Here is a 16183-nt window from a genome sequence, read left to right on the forward strand (position 1 = left end):
GTGGTAGAGCACGCCCCTGATAATTGCGTCGTTGATGGGAACTTAGTTTTCGTCTGGGTACCCCAGCTAGAAAACAATTGATACAGTTGGATCCCCCACCCCGAAATGTCTGCGATCGAGTAAATAGCTCTACGAATGAATGGATCGAATCGAATTGGAAAATAGAAAGATTTGTACAAGTTATACCATTCGTCACCACTTTGCGGAAAATGGTTAGATATCAATATATTAGTTTTGGTTGGTTCGGTTTTTTCGGGCTCAGCGATACTATATATATGTTGTTTACAATGTGGCAGATACATGTTATTTTATTTCATTTACACTGTAAACGAGATAAAAGATGCGGTATTTTTGGTAAAAAGTAAAAACGTTTCAAAATGTATATTTCGTTAATTAAATTATTTATTTTATTTATTTAAAAAAATCCACGATCCCGTTGTCATTCTGGAAAGAAAATTGGACCGAGTTGGCCATTTACTTTTAGGGAAAAAGACAGATAGGTCCCTGACTTTTTAAATTTTTGATAAATACATCCCTGACAAAATTTAAATACAAAAAGTTCCTGATTTTAATAAACGGAGGACAATTTAGTCCTTCCGTTTGTTTGCCTCTCATACACCAAACGGAACTGGTTGACGTGGCTGAAACGGTGTCCAGATGTCCGTTACGGTGCCACGCTAGACAGAGAATAAAGTTCGAAGGACAAATAAGTCCTTGACGTCATTTTGCAAATAATGTTCGAAGGACAAATAGGTCATTGAGAATTTAATTCATTATGCTTCTACATGTATCATATATTACTATCTAATTTAATAATCAAATGTGTCACAAGACACTCTTATTAAAATTGAGAGAAATTTTTTTTTTCAAAATTAATAAACTTCTTTCCTAAATTCTCTCATATACCTCTCTCCAACTTTCTATTTCTCTCTACTATTTTTACTCTATATATAATTATATTTTATATTAGTAATTTGACAAATCAAAATATGTCATTCGATATTTTTTTACGATTAAAATATTTTAAATGTAAAAGTATACACATTAAATTATTTTAAATTTTAGATAACGAATGTTAAAATTAATTATTAATAAAAAATTAGACTTTTTCATATAAAAATAATAACTAAAAATCTTATTATTTAATTTTTTATCTGCAGATATCTTGGTCTTTTTAGCCAGAGACGTTTGTCAACTTACGATTTTTTTGTAAAAATAGTTTGATTTTATAAATCTTTTGTGCCATGCATAATTTATACTGTTAAAACAAAGTGAACTATAATAAAAAAATTTCTCGTAATGTTATTATGGATAAAAATACTAATTCTAATATAATACACAAATGTACTAATGCTAACTTAATACATGAATGATGCACAAATGAACTAATGCTAACTTGATGCATAAATAAACTGATGCTAACTAATGCCACTGGTATGATGAAAATTGAACTAACGCAATTTAACAAATTCTAATATAATACACAAATGCACTAAAACTAAACTAACGCAATTTAAGAAAAAAAAAAGTAGAAACAGAACAAGCACAATTTCTGCAATTTTAATACAAATAATTTAAATTGCAGAATACAACAAGTTAATTGGATTGCAAAATACAAGCATAATTTTATGAACTAAATTCTCATAATAAAAGTATAATGAACTAAATTCTCAAGGACCTATTTATCCTTTGAACTTTATTTGCAAAATGACATCAAAAACTTATTTGTCCTTTGAACTTTATTCCTCTTTCAGTGTGATACGGTAATGGACAACTGAACACCATTTCAGCCAGTCAGTTCCGTTTAATATATGAAAGACAAATAGACAAAAAAAACTAAATTATCCTCCTTTTATTAAAATCAAAAACTTTTTTATATTTAAATTTTGTCAAAAATATATTTGTCTCAAATTTAAATTGTCAAGATCGGTCTTTTTTTCTTACTTTTATTTTCTTCACACCTGCACACCCTCAAAATCTCTTACACTAGAAGCTTCTACTTCGGAATTAGGGTTTATCGACGGGGTTTTGGGCCATTGAAACTTACCACAAAACCCAAACCCTCGTTCTGAACCTTTAACCATTTCCCGATTACAACCCGTGTAGAGCTTCCCAATGGTACGCTCCAATGGCGCCAGGCTCCTCCGCTTGGTTTCTCGTCGCCGTCTCTCGGCAAAAGAACCCGTATGCACACTTTCTCTTCTCCTCGATTCGGACGGAGTCAGATTGTTTTTCTTTGACGTTTTTCTGTGAACTGTGATTTATCAATTTTGTGTTATTTTTTTTTAATTATTGGATGAGTTCCAGATATATGGGACAGTGTTCCAAAGGAGTTATAGGACACTGAATTCAGGACTTTGCAATCCATCTAGAGTCATCGCAAGTTATCCTCCAAACGGTTCGTGTTAACGCAAAGTTTATTGTGATTTTGTTATTTGGTTGTGCAGTAAAGTTTATTGTTATTTCTGGTCCAATGACTGTTTCTCTTGGTTTGTTTAACGTTGAATTAAGGGTTCTGTTTCGTTTTTTTTTTTTTGGAAGCAATGTGAGATATTTTTTGTTTTTTCTGAGCTTTCGTTTCCTTTTCTAATTGCAGCTGCAGGTGGTTTTAATTTGAAGAACTGGTTGCCACTGGGAGCAGCAAATAAATATTGGGGAACATCTAGGACCATTCATGGCACGGGTACTAATTGTTAGATTATGATTGACTTTTTTTTTTATTCTTAATGGAATAATTACAAGGGGAAAAAACTTGGAAATTCCTTTTTCTAATTTTGCAAATTAATGGATTTTATTTTGCATTATTTTTCCTGTTGGTTGTGATGACTAAGTTGAATTTTCACTCTTCAGTGGTGTTATGCTCTAAAATGGAAGGAGCCTGAAGTATGCATTTTCTTCTTTCCCATCACTTATTTACATTCCGTTTTCCCTCTCACTCCTTTACAGCTTCATTGGCAAGAGACTATTACGATATTCTTGGTGTCAGTAGGAATGCAAGTGCTTCTGAAGTAAAGAAAGCATACTATGGGGTAGGTTTTGCTTTACCAATGTGAATATAAATGTATCTAGATAGCAGAATATGAATTTTGTTTTTTAAACAAACATGTAGCCTATTTCCGAGGTAAAAGTTTCAGAGGCGTATCCTGGTCAAGTGGGATCATGCCATTTTTTTTTGGTTTATGTTTGTCAATTTCATGTCTTCTCCATGTGTTAAAGAAACTGTTCATTGTCTATAGGCTCTAGATGCACTTGGGAGATATTTTATGCAAGGGAAAGGAAGGTGTTGAGAGGGTTAGGAATAGGGCCCAAGCCACTGGGAACAGTAATTTTGGTAACCGCAAGTCTGGGGGTCAAGAGGAGACTGGATGTTGTTAGCTATTCAATTTTACTCTTTAATCTTCATTGATACATAAAAATACATATAAAAGTTGGAAAATAAAACTATACCCTATTGAATTCTACTCATTTAAAAGCTGGGACAACCAATGATATATAACTCTATTCTTCCCCTTTCCCTTCTATTCAATTAATGACAACTCCAATCCTAAAATATACAGACAGGAGACAAGATAGAAGAAAAGTTGTCTTTGATTTTGTTCCTACTGTCCCTAGTCTTTTGGTGGACAGAGAATTGGGAATATTTTGTCCCACACCTGAGACCTTTTGTTTATTTATATGTTTGTCTCCTTTTCCAAACAGATTTATGTTTCTTGGTGTTTTTGTGTTCCCTTCCTAAGAGAGTTATCTAATGGGCCCTAAGTAGATACTTGAGCCATCTCCCTAGGGGCACCACTTGAAAATAATAGTGAAATTTGTTTGTCATGTTGCTCATGCATTTTGTTAAGTATGCACTCACTTATCTATTTTATAATATGCATATATGCTTTTCACTTTTTGATGTCTAAATTTTACAGTCTATTTATATTTATGATTTCTTTGTCAGAATATGCTCCGCCATGTACTCTTTTAATGTCTGCTCATGTTCTATGGCAATACTATTGTCAGTTTGTGAATGATATTTTGGTTCCCTTCACCTTTCCTTTTCTCTCTACATAAATTCTTCAAGCATGTTCGATAAGCATGAATTATTTGTCTTGAAAAATTTCATCATTTTACCTTTATTTCTGCTGTGTCTTGAATTCTCCTCATGTTCTGCAGCTTGCAAAGAAGCTCCATCCGGACACAAACAAAGATGATCCTGAAGCTGAAAAGAAGTTTCAAGAAGTTTCAGTGGCATATGAGGTTTACCTTTTTTATTAAAAAATTTCTCGTTACCATCCTGACTACAGAGTTTTTGATCATATGACTAATGAAATGAGAACTAATTTCCTGACCTTTGCTTCCCTTCTTTTGGCAATTCGTTAGGTTTTGAAGGATGAAGAGAAGCGTCAACAGTATGATGAGGTATTACCGCTTTCCGGATATCTCTTTTGGCTCCTTTGAACTTTTTTGAATCATATACCGTATTGGGAAAAACTGTAGGATATATTATTGAATTTTGTTGAGTAATAACAGTATTAGTATTACAAAGAAATACTGGGGTGTTCTGTGGTGCACAAGAAGCTCATGTATTGATGTATAGATATTTGACAAAACAGATGGTTGGGATGGTGGGGAAACAATTCACATGTCTCCTTTCAGAGTATTGTTATTGTCTCTTATTTATATGCTTTAACTCTCATTATGTAGGTTGGTCATGATGCTTATGTAAACCAACAGAGCACTGGTTTTGGAGATAGCAGTGGATTTAATCCGTTTGAGCAGATATTCCGTGATCATGTAATTCGTTATTAGTTTCTCCCCTCATTTTAACCAATCATTAGAGAAATATAAATATCTCTGAATTATTTATATACCCCATGTTTGATATCTAATTTGGTTTCGTTTAATTCTCTTGCAATTTCGTCAATGATGACTTGTGATCAGGATTTTGTCAAGAACTTTTTTCATCAGAATATTGGTGGAGAGGATGTCAAGGTTCTGTTTTTCTTCATATTTGGATGTCTTTATTATATGCTAAGGAATTTCTAGAAGAAATGCGTCCAAATGTGTTTTTTTATTATTTTATTTTTTTCTTTTTATTCAGACTTTTGTGGAATTATCATTTATGGAAGCCGTCATGGGATGTACCAAAACTATTACATATCAAACAGATGTGCGTTGCCAAACTTGTGGTATGTGCATCAGCACACTAATGTTTATACAGGATTTTTTCCCCCTTGTAACCACTTTATTCACCACCATAGTTTGTAAAGCTGGTGCACTTGTCACAGATTCTCTCAACATTTGCAGGTGGGAGTGGTGTTCCTCCTGGTACAAAACCTGAAACCTGTAAACGCTGTAAAGGAACAGGAATGGTATGTACCATTTTGAAATTTGAATTTAACCTTCTTCAATCATGTTATAAGTTTAAATAATTTCCTGTTAAACCGATTATTTCGATATGCATGTCCAGACATATGTACAAGCTGGCATATTTAGGATGGAGAAAACATGTGGTACATGTAGGGGAATGGGCAAAATTGTAAAGGTATGATGTAAACAATGTGTTTAGATCAATTCTATTACTTTTAGTACATTGTAGTATCTAACGGTTCAGATATGATGTACTTAGCTGTGATTCATGTAACTTGCTTATAGTTGATCTTATTTTCTTATAGTTCCTCCCTAATTTTATTAATAAATCATGTGATGAATCACACTAAGTTTACCACATGCTGCATTAGTTGTTTTCTGGAAAAATTATTAAAATCTTGTTTTCTTATTGGCATCAGAATTTCTGCAAGTCATGCAAAGGTGCAAAAGTAATTAAAGGAACAAAGTCTGTCAAATTGGATATTGCGCCTGGTAAGCATTATTGTTTGGAAGTTTTGGATTTAGTTAAGTAAATCCTGTTCCTTTGGCATACAAAGTTACAATGTCAAATGAAAAAGCTTCCCCCTCATTCTTGGGATTCTCCTCTTAATTGTTCTAGCCACTTGTATTATAGTCTCACTCTACTGAGGTTCATAATTTATAGTCAATTACCTATCAATGTATGTCACTCTACCACTTATTCTATTTCTATCTAGACAATTTTTTGAAGTTTACCCGAATGCATGATTGTTAATATATATAGGAAGGATGAAAGATCACTCCATTACATATTACTTCATGCTGTTCAGCTTAAATTTTGGTGTGAAGAGATCAAAGCCATTATATGAGATAATATTAAAATGAACATATACACAGAAAAATAACTATTAATTTTTAGCATAGTAAAGTTTAAAAATTTATAACATAGTTTGGAATAATCTGGATAAATGTGGATTTTATCATGCCTTTCTATTAAAATCAAGTCTGCCATAGATGCTGGTAAATCGACAGTCATGAGTAGATGCTATTCACGATGCAATGATGCATTTCATTCTTGTTGAATCATTTTCCTTAGTTCTTATATGAAAAGGTGAAGGTTCTACATATTTATACATTTGCAGGGATGGACAACAATGAAACCCTAAATGAGTTGGGAGTTTGGAGGGATGGGAAGGGAAATGGAGGGCTTGTGGTGTAAAATTTACAAGCCTTCCCTTTCCCTCCGTTTCCTTCCAAAACTCAACTCAACTTAACTGGCTTGAAGAACAGTGTTCTTTTCCTTTAATTTCTCTTTATAAAGCCAATATTTTTTTTCTCTCTTTTACTACTTGCAGGTCCGAGAAGATCCTGTCTTTCGTCGAGAAGGATCTGATATTCATGTAAATGCTGTTTTAAGTATTACTCAGGTAATGCGCCTTAAAATACAAATGCAGTGCCGATTTCTGGTTGAGGTTTTGCATCAATTAACTTATGCGTGTATTTAAGTAGTGGTTTTAGTTTGTAGTAAATGGGGAGCAAATTGGTTGGTTCTTCAGTTTACAAAATTTTTGAATAAGATGCCCCTTTCTAATATGCTTTTCTTCTATTGATTTTTTTTTTTCTCTTGGATGATTTTGTTTTTCTCCTCCGTATACATGTTATATTTTAGGATCAGGTGTAATGGTTTGTTCACCTTTCAGGTTGCAGGGAATATATTTCCACCTAATTGTGATCCATTTTAGGAACTATCAATTAAGATTTCCATAATATGAATTTATTTATTTATTTATTTATTATTATCATTATTATTTTGTGAGAGGAATTAATTAAATTTGTAACTATCAGGGAGCATTCATTGACCGACATATTTTGTGATTTTAGTATGTGAAATATGGTTTGCTTCCTTTACAAAAGTGATCAATTGGTTCTGTATTAGATTATTTTCTCCCAACACTATTACAGCAAAGAATAACATTTGTGTTCTTGAAGAAGGGCATAATAAACTGTTGTGCTTCAAATTTCATCTGTATTCTTCCACTGAATGCGAGACTTGAGTCCCTGATGCTCAACCATAAGTGTGTTGCCCTTGTATATGTTTGGAGGTTTTAGAGATAACGGAATAGAAACAAAGAGATGGGAAAAGGTCAGCTTCCCTGTGCTTGAATTTTGATAAGGAAATAATGTGAAATTTGAGTTAAGTATCAAAGATCTATATAACCTTTATAGAAAGTTTAATTTTTTGGATTGAAATAGGAAATGGCTAGACTTTAGAATTATTTTTCCATAGGCAATCTCCAATTTTCTGGGAACAAGGTGCCTGAACAAAGATAAAAGGGGAATGATCCTTGCCACAGTCTGTTTTCTTCAATATTTTTATAAACTCACCATTCCCCATGTAAAGGATAGTTTCCCTTCCCTTGCCTTTTCTGCCAATCTGAGGTTTGCATTTGTGCACCCTTTTTCTTCCCCTTCTTTCTTCTGCAGAAAATAGGCACGAATGCATATTCTATGGCGGCCCGCTAAGCCACATAATCTAGAAAGTCCATTGTGTGACAAATTCATACATAATTATATTCCTAAGATGACAAACGTTGTCTGTTTGATCAACATGAAAACTTGTTGATTTTCAATACAAACAAATTATACGTAAAATCATTTTTATATTGTTCCTTTGCTAGTTTCAGTATTAAATATAGCTGCTACTAAATCTGAGCTTGGTCTTATGCTTCAAGATTCTATTTGATAGCGGGGAGGACCCTGTTTTGGGGAAGAGAAATGACCCAAAAGAAATGTAGATATGTGATTGTTTCTTTGATATTTATAGAAATCATGAAATGGCTATTAACAAAAAAATTCAGAAGAAATAATCACAATTCTTTGGTTTAAATTAAAGTCATTCAGAAATTCCTAGTTTTGACTTTTAGGCTATTGACATGTAATTGGATTTGGAGACTTGGGATTCTGTCAATCATGAATGTGTGATTTTGGTAAATGTTATGATATTCGTATGGTTTGTCTTGGTGTTTGTGGCTGTTCTTGGGTCTTCTGTTGTTGATTTGTCTTGCCATATTTTGGATCTCAAATATACTTGTAGTTCGCTTCTGTCATTGCAGTTTGTACTATTACACTCATGATTTAACACTAACAAAAAATACTTCTTTTTTCAGGCAATTTTGGGTGGAACCATCCATGTTCCAACACTCACTGGAGATGTTGTTCTTAAGGTTTGTGTTGCCATTGTGATTTCATCTCTTATCTCATTTTTGTTTTGCTAACTGAAGCTTGAATGACTGGCCATGCTTTGCAGGTTCGTCCTGGTACCCAACCTGGTCAAAAGGTGGTTCTAAAAAAGAAAGGTAAGCAAGTGGATGTCATTTATGCAAATTGAGACATTAAGGAAGTGTTGTTTGAAGATGTTGAAATTCCATAACTGTTCCTTAGATATTAAAATTCATGGTCTCTTCATTATTTTTATTATTTATTAACCCGTTTTGTTCGCTTCAGGGATCAAGACCCGGAATTCTTATACATTTGGGGATCAATATGTTCATTTTAACGTCGGCATCCCAGCGTGAGTGTTATATTTGATGTTGCTTGGTGTAGTTTATAAACTGTTAAATCTTCAACGAAAGCCTCCTAGGCCCAGGTGATACAAGTTTATTTTACTGTAAATACCTTCCTTATGATTGCAGAAACCTGACAGAGAGACAACGGGAATTGATTGAGGAATTTGCCAAGGAAGAGCAAGGGGAATTCGATAACAAAGAGAGAGCTGCATCTGCTTCTGGATGAAACTTCTGCAGAGTTAAAATTAGTCATTTATTAACAAATCATGCTCAACTAGGCGGGGAAGCAACCTGCCGTTTAAGTTTTGTAGTATTAAGGATTGGTATTTTTTGATCCCATCCACTTTTGATTGTATGTAGTAATATAATATTATATCAATTTTTTTCCATAACAAGTGATGTTCACAATTTCAATTGAATTATAATACAAGCTTGAGGCACATGTAGACCATAGTAATCTAGTCTGTAAATAAAACCCTATAAGAATGGGTGCAAGTCAAGAAAACTTTACTCATCTTTGAATCCGGGGCTATACGCCAACGAGATAGTTCTTCAATTGGAATGATCACTTTTACGTTTCTGTTGCTGTTTTCTTCAGGAGCCTTTTGTATTGAGTAGATCATGGAGTCATCTGTTACCATTTCCGTTTCTGTTACCGCATTAAAATTTTGTTTTACAATCATGCTAGGTAAAAAAAAAATTCATAATTTAATATATAAAAATATCTAAAATCAAATGAAAAAACAAATATTTAAGGTCATTGTAAAAAGAATATTTAAAACTGGATAAAAAAGAATATTCAAAACATAATAAAAGTAAACATTTAAAATTATTATAAAAGAACATCTAAAACCTAGCTAAAAGACATCCTAAATCTGAACACAATAACTCTTTTAATTATGGTAACAAAAAAAAGATCACTTTTGGATGTTTGTTATACTTAGATTTCAAATTTTTAAATTTTTGAGGTTTTGAGAATTTTTTTTGGGAATGTACAATAAAAAATAAATAATAGCAAACTACTAAAAAAGAATGCATCATTCAGATGTTTCTTATTCTGCATTTTAGATGTTTGAATTTTAGAGGTTTTTATGTTTTTCGGCAACTGTACCTTAAAAAGTAAACAAAAACAAACAATACTTCTAAATTTTGGATATTTAAATTTTAAAGGTTTTGGTTGTTTTTTTTCTATGATTTTAGATTTTTCGTTTTGTTAGATTTTTAATGTTCTTTTCAACGATATTAGATGTTTTTTTTTGTTAAATTTTAGCTTTTTTTCTGTAATTTTGGATGTTTTTCTGTTAAGTTTTAGATATTTTTTTCAATAATTTTAATTTTTTTTTGTTCAGCACTTTATTAGAAAACTAGCTAATTTTTTAAAATGTTGGCCGAAAAGAATGTTGATTATCTAGACTTCTTTTGTTTAATAAGAGAATTTATGTGGTTTTTCTGTGGTGTGTCGGGATGCTTGAGGTATGTCCAAATTAAAGATCCAAAGCATTTGAACTAGATTAAAGAAGATGTGTGATACTTCCCTAACTTGTTGTGCTTTTATATGTGCCCCTTCGGCAACTGGATCATTATGACATATTTCTCTTTCTTGAAGCATAGATTAGTGCGTGTTGGGTGTAGATTTGAAATTTTTAGTTATATTTTAATGAACTTAAGCTTGACCATGATTTGATTCATGGCTTGAATACTTTTAGATGCTGGCTACCCATAATATCTCGTTCGAGGAGTCGTTGGCTACCCATAATCTCACGTTCGAGGAATCATTGAAGAGTTTCATTTTGTCAAACCAATTATAGAAGATTTCATATTTTAACTTTCATATTTCATCTTAGTTTATTGTGGGTACGTCACATTCATATAGCGATAAAGTGGTTTATAGTTTATCCGACTTCCATTTCTGACAAGGTTAGTTCCTTTCATTCTAGTTGAGCAGGACATATATAATAGGCAAATCTTTCCATTTTTATACTTTCTAATTTATATGAAATTTTTATTAGAAACATTTTTAAAATTCTTTGGTCTATGATACTGGAGAATTGATTACTCTTCATACGGCAATTGCATGTTTTATTATTTTAACAATTTACTATTGAAATTGAGAATAATTAAAAATTACATATAGATTGAATATTAATGTCATCTACTGATGATAATGTAATCTTATTGTGACCTGCAATATATAAATCACACTTCAATTAATAACACTTATTTCTAATTGTAACTTAGCTTCGCGCTCTAACTTCATCTCATATAATGACACCTGCAAAAAAATAAAGAATATTAATCATTGTTTCAATGGCACACTGTATAAGCCGGCCAGTTTTGGATTTATGCGAGGATGGTAATGCTGAATGAGACACACTTCTAACAACTTATCATCGAATTCAAAATAAAATTATTTTTAAAAATTGTGTATAAAATTACACATATAATTTACGAAAAATTGTCAAAAAGAAATGGTAGAGAGAAAGAAGTAGTACATGGTTCAAAGTTTGTAGTACACTTCTCTGGTAGCTGTGAGGCCATGTTACGGTCAACACCTGAAATTGGAGGGCCATTGACAAGAACACACAAGCATGGTTGGCCAAGAGCTCTAAGGGCATTGCAGCACGACTCGCTTGGTGGAATTGGGCTGAACGGAGCAACCGCTGCCCTGCAAGGAATCAGCTGCACAAGCGCCGAGAAGAATGTGCTTGTGCATGAAGTGCTATCCACTTGTGCCACTACTACCAATGCTACCATGAAAACAAGAAACCATACCAGCGAAAAAGCTCTATAACTGAAAACCTTCATCTTTGAATTATTTTGTCTTCTAATATAATTAATTCGCTACCGAAGGAGGAACCACTCACTTATTGTATTTATAGAGTTGTTTTTAGTCATGCACCGTAGCTGTTCTAACAGAGAAAGTTATCATGCTACTCATGCTCATTATATGGCAGAGATCGAGAGAGAGAACAGCATCAATGCAATTGGTGTTTATTGATTGCAGTTAGAAGATTCAGATGACATGATTTCTCCCATGGCAAAGTTGTTCGCATTGAATTTTGGGAACATTATGCTCAAGGTATATATGGATTAAGTATACATAACAAATTTGTGATGCCACTTATAAAATGGGGATATAGTGCCAATTAGATCTATTATTTTAAATTTATGATTGGTTACCATAGTCTTTCAATACAGTTGTTGAATGCATAATTGTGAAAAAATGGGCAATATCCTAGTGTAAATAAAGAGACTTATTTGGTATTTTATATTCGGATTATTTTGGAAAGATATTGATATACATTTTAGAATTTAAAAAAAAATAGGAATAAAGAATTTATTAAAAAATAGTATATAACCAAGAAGGCCAATTATAGTTTACAGTTGCTTTCTAAACCAAAACTAATGACACATGATTGTGGTGACTTCAGAGTGATGCATGCTGTTTTTTTTAAGCGCTAATTAACAAGACCAAGATATATTTTAGACAGAAGTACAGAACCGAATCTGAATATATTAGGGAAGGAAGTTATAGAGAGATTCTTCAATGGTTTAAAGTGGTTGGCCATTCAAATCCAAACCGATCTAAATTAAATCGTTCATCCAATCCAATTTAAACAAAAAATTGATTAAAATCGCACTAATTCGGATTTGATTGGTATCTATTTTTTGCAAACTGCTGTATTGGATCGGATTTCGGATCTACTTTTTAGGATCGATTTAATACAATCCAAACCACACAATGTGTTATGTATATCAGATCAAATTTTGGATCTATTTCTCAAAATCGATCAAATCAAATCCAAACAGTATAATATGTTATAATAATGATATATTTTATTATTATATTTATAATTTTACTTATAATATGTTCAATTTGTTATATATTTTTATATTATTCATGTATTATTATTATGATTATTTAATAAATATTCTATGTTCAAAATATTATTTATTTGTTTATTTTAACTAACCTATAATTTTATTTCTATTGTTATGTTATCGTTGGCTTTTTAAGATATTGTTAAGACTTGTTATGTCATTGTTGATTATTTAAAATTTGATGTTGAGACTTATTATATGTATTTAATTTTTTTATTTAAAAAACCGCAAATTCAAACCGATCCAAATCGCTTGTAATCGGATCGGATCAGATCGAATTTAAAAAAAAATCATCCAATCCAAATCACACCGCACATAAATTAAGCGTATAAATAATATTTTTTGAGTTTATTTTTAAGAAAGAATACCAATCTCATTTAAATTGAGAATTGATCATTCTAATAAATATTTAATATAAAATTCTTAAATTGATTATTAAGTATCAAAAGTAATATAAAAAAATTATTGTGGGTTCAAATTCAATAATTTAATGGAGACAAATAAATATTATTATCATAACTACTCAAAAAAACTTTAAATTGTAGTACGGGCATTGCAACGCGCTAACTTTTAGCACATCATGATCGTACCAAAAGTAAGGCGTTACGACCTGATTTTCTTTATTATCTATTTAATATTGAGCCTTTACGTCGATATCGCGTTTCAGTTTATAAGAAAATACCATAAAATTATTTTAGGAATTAAAATCACACAATAAAAGATCTTCAAATAATAATAATTACATAATTATTATTAATAATAAATGCTATACAAATGAATTCAATATAAAATTTGAAGATAATACATATCCCTCTGGACAAAATAAAAGCTAACGCAACAGGAACGAGGGAACTCTATAAAAACAACAGGTATCACAAGTAAATCTACTAATCGTCCGCAGCTTCATACTGAATCTTCAAACCTGTCACTGAAAGGGTGGAAAATTTGGGATGAGAACAAGCCACACGTTTTCAGTAGGGAATAAGAATGCCGTAAAAGTAATGAATTTAATGCAAATAATTAACTTACTTAGTAAAACTATTTTGTTAAACCTTTGGAAATACTTTTATTTCTACTTCAGATAAATAATTACTTTTCTTTAAATTTATAAACTCAAAACAGATTTTAATCACAAAATTAGTCATACTAACTATCTCTCACCCACATAATCATATTTCAACCACAACATCTCACCTCAATACATCCGTGAACTAACAGCACAAGTAAGGGATTCAAACCAACATACAAACAAGTCAAACAACACAATCACAGAGAAGTAATACAAGCAAACTCAACCAAATACAAATATGCAAACAACATGATGCATGTCTATTCCTAATGCAGGCCATAAGCTCATGTATCGGTTGCCTACCCACTCCCGACATTACCCGGGCACAAGTCCCAGATATGACTTTCCAGATGCATACAGTGTGTTTATAAGTCGTACGGCTAGGTTGCATACAGTGTGACTTTCCAAATCAATAAGCGTACATCTGGAAAACAGTTCTCAATGTGTGGGCGTCCCACTTTACATTTGGCACTAAGGCCCAAACAATGTCACATCTGCTCTCCTGTGGCAGTCATTTCATTAATTTATATATTCCTTTAATCTTTGTTCTCTGCTCTCATGTGGCAGATATTCTTTTAATTATCATTCTTATCAAACCGAACTCAAAACATAACTTAAAGCAAAATCCTTTCTCAAAAGATTGAGTTTAAAACATCATACTTTTCTTAATAAATCGGTTTGAAAACAAAACTCTTTTTGTAATAAATCGAAAACAAGTAATATTCTTAAATTAAATTTGCTTTTAAATAACATTTTAAATAAAGTTTTAGAGTTTTATAAAAATTTGGCAGCAATTCCTTTAAAATTCGGGTTTTGCCACCCTTTAAGGGTCCCAACCTAACCACCTTTCAAACCCTTTTCAAAACATTTTCAAGTAACAAATCATTTTTAATATTCACACCGTTCAAAATATCAAATAAAATCAAATCATTTTCTTTAAAACTAAGCCTCTTTCTATTTCAATAAAATTAGCCCATTTCAAATCTTTAACTTTTGAAATTAAAGGAAATTCATTTCTTCATTCAGACTTTACAAATTTCTCCAACCATACTCGTTTCACATTTAATACTTACCAAAACCACATTCTTGCATATTTTTACCAGTCCTTTATCAGCACCTATTCATTATCATACTAATACCAAAATCAATTACCATCTACTTCCATAACCATAAATTTCAACATCAAACACAATCTCAATTCAAATCTAGTTCATAAACTCAAATCACATTTCAACTTAACAAGCAACACCAAATTGACCAACACTCACAATTACAACCAATTCTCATCAATTAGATACACAAAACATGTGTAAATTATTTGTAATTACTCAATAAATTTTTTGGTATTCTTAAATTAAAACTTGTAATTTTAAAAATGAAACCCCCTACCTCCGTATGAAATCAAAATCAACGATAGCTCCGGAGAAGCTTTCTGATCGAGTTGCTGAAAAAAAAACGTCAGAAATCATCTGTGCCTCCTAGAACTCCAATTGGCCGAACTCAAGGGGAAGAGGAGCTACGCCACCGTCAACTTCTATCGGACAAAAATAACGCCAACGTATAGAAGATGAGGATACGAACACTTTTACCGGATTAGATTTTTTATTAGAGTTACGGATTAAAAGAAATCGAAGAGGAAAGAAATGCGGGGAGCTCACGGTTTCAGCATGCAACTCGGTTACTCTCTCTTCATTTCATTAAATTCATTACTTTTATGGCATTCTCATTCCCTACTGAGAACGTGGTTTGTTCTCACCCCAAATCTTCCACCCTTTTAGTGACACAGATTCGGAGATTCAGTAAGAAACTGCAGACGATTAGTAGATTTATTTGTGATTCCTGTTGTTTTTATAGAGTTCCCTCATCCTTGTTGTTTCAGGGTTTTTATTTTATCCAGTGGGATATGTATTGTATTTGAGTTTTATATTGAATTTAATTGTATAGCATCTATTATTATTAATAATTATGTGATTATTATTATTTGAAGATCTTTTGTTATGTGATTTTAATTACTAAAATCAATTTTCTGAAATTTTCTTAAAAACTGAAACGCGATATCGAACTAAATGCTCAATATTAAATAGTTAATAAAAAAAACAGGTTAGTAATACCTTACTTTTGGCACGATCATGACATGCTAAAAGTTAGAGTATTACACTTTTGGTACGATCATGACGTGCTAAAAATTAAGGCATTACAGTCATTTATCCCACTACAATGTATATAGATCCATCTCTACCTATATATATCATAAATTATTATCCGTACTTGTTTAATTATTTTTTATATTTTAAAATAAAAGATATTGTTTTTTAATAAAAATATAATTTTA

At 31.7% G+C, this 16183-nt stretch overlaps 2 protein-coding genes across 2 annotated transcripts; one reads left to right on the forward strand and one right to left on the reverse strand.

Moving 5' to 3' along the window:
* The first annotated feature begins 1954 nt into the window (after positions 1 to 1954).
* Positions 1955 to 9497, forward strand: LOC107462645 (chaperone protein dnaJ GFA2, mitochondrial). The gene is made up of 18 exons (XM_016081270.3): positions 1955 to 2184; positions 2308 to 2398; positions 2597 to 2683; positions 2947 to 3029; positions 4159 to 4242; positions 4366 to 4404; positions 4690 to 4779; positions 4927 to 4977; positions 5087 to 5174; positions 5293 to 5357; positions 5456 to 5530; positions 5775 to 5847; positions 6477 to 6540; positions 6656 to 6761; positions 8502 to 8558; positions 8642 to 8690; positions 8839 to 8905; positions 9027 to 9497. Exons 1-18 carry the CDS (start codon positions 2116 to 2118, stop codon positions 9124 to 9126), a joined length of 1338 nt encoding a protein of 445 aa, XP_015936756.1. The 5' UTR covers positions 1955 to 2115; the 3' UTR covers positions 9127 to 9497.
* A 1585-nt stretch (positions 9498 to 11082) lies between these two features.
* On the reverse strand, positions 11083 to 11973 carry LOC107462644 (putative lipid-transfer protein DIR1). The gene is made up of 2 exons (XM_016081269.3): positions 11393 to 11973; positions 11083 to 11172 (listed from the first exon to the last, which is right to left on the reverse strand). Exons 1-2 carry the CDS (start codon positions 11703 to 11705, stop codon positions 11159 to 11161), a joined length of 327 nt encoding a protein of 108 aa, XP_015936755.1. The 5' UTR covers positions 11706 to 11973; the 3' UTR covers positions 11083 to 11158.
* Between the last annotated feature and the right edge of the window lie 4210 nt (positions 11974 to 16183).

Source organism: Arachis duranensis, chromosome 8 (assembly GCF_000817695.3).
Source record: "Arachis duranensis cultivar V14167 chromosome 8, aradu.V14167.gnm2.J7QH, whole genome shotgun sequence".
Lineage (NCBI taxonomy): Eukaryota > Viridiplantae > Streptophyta > Magnoliopsida > Fabales > Fabaceae > Arachis > Arachis duranensis.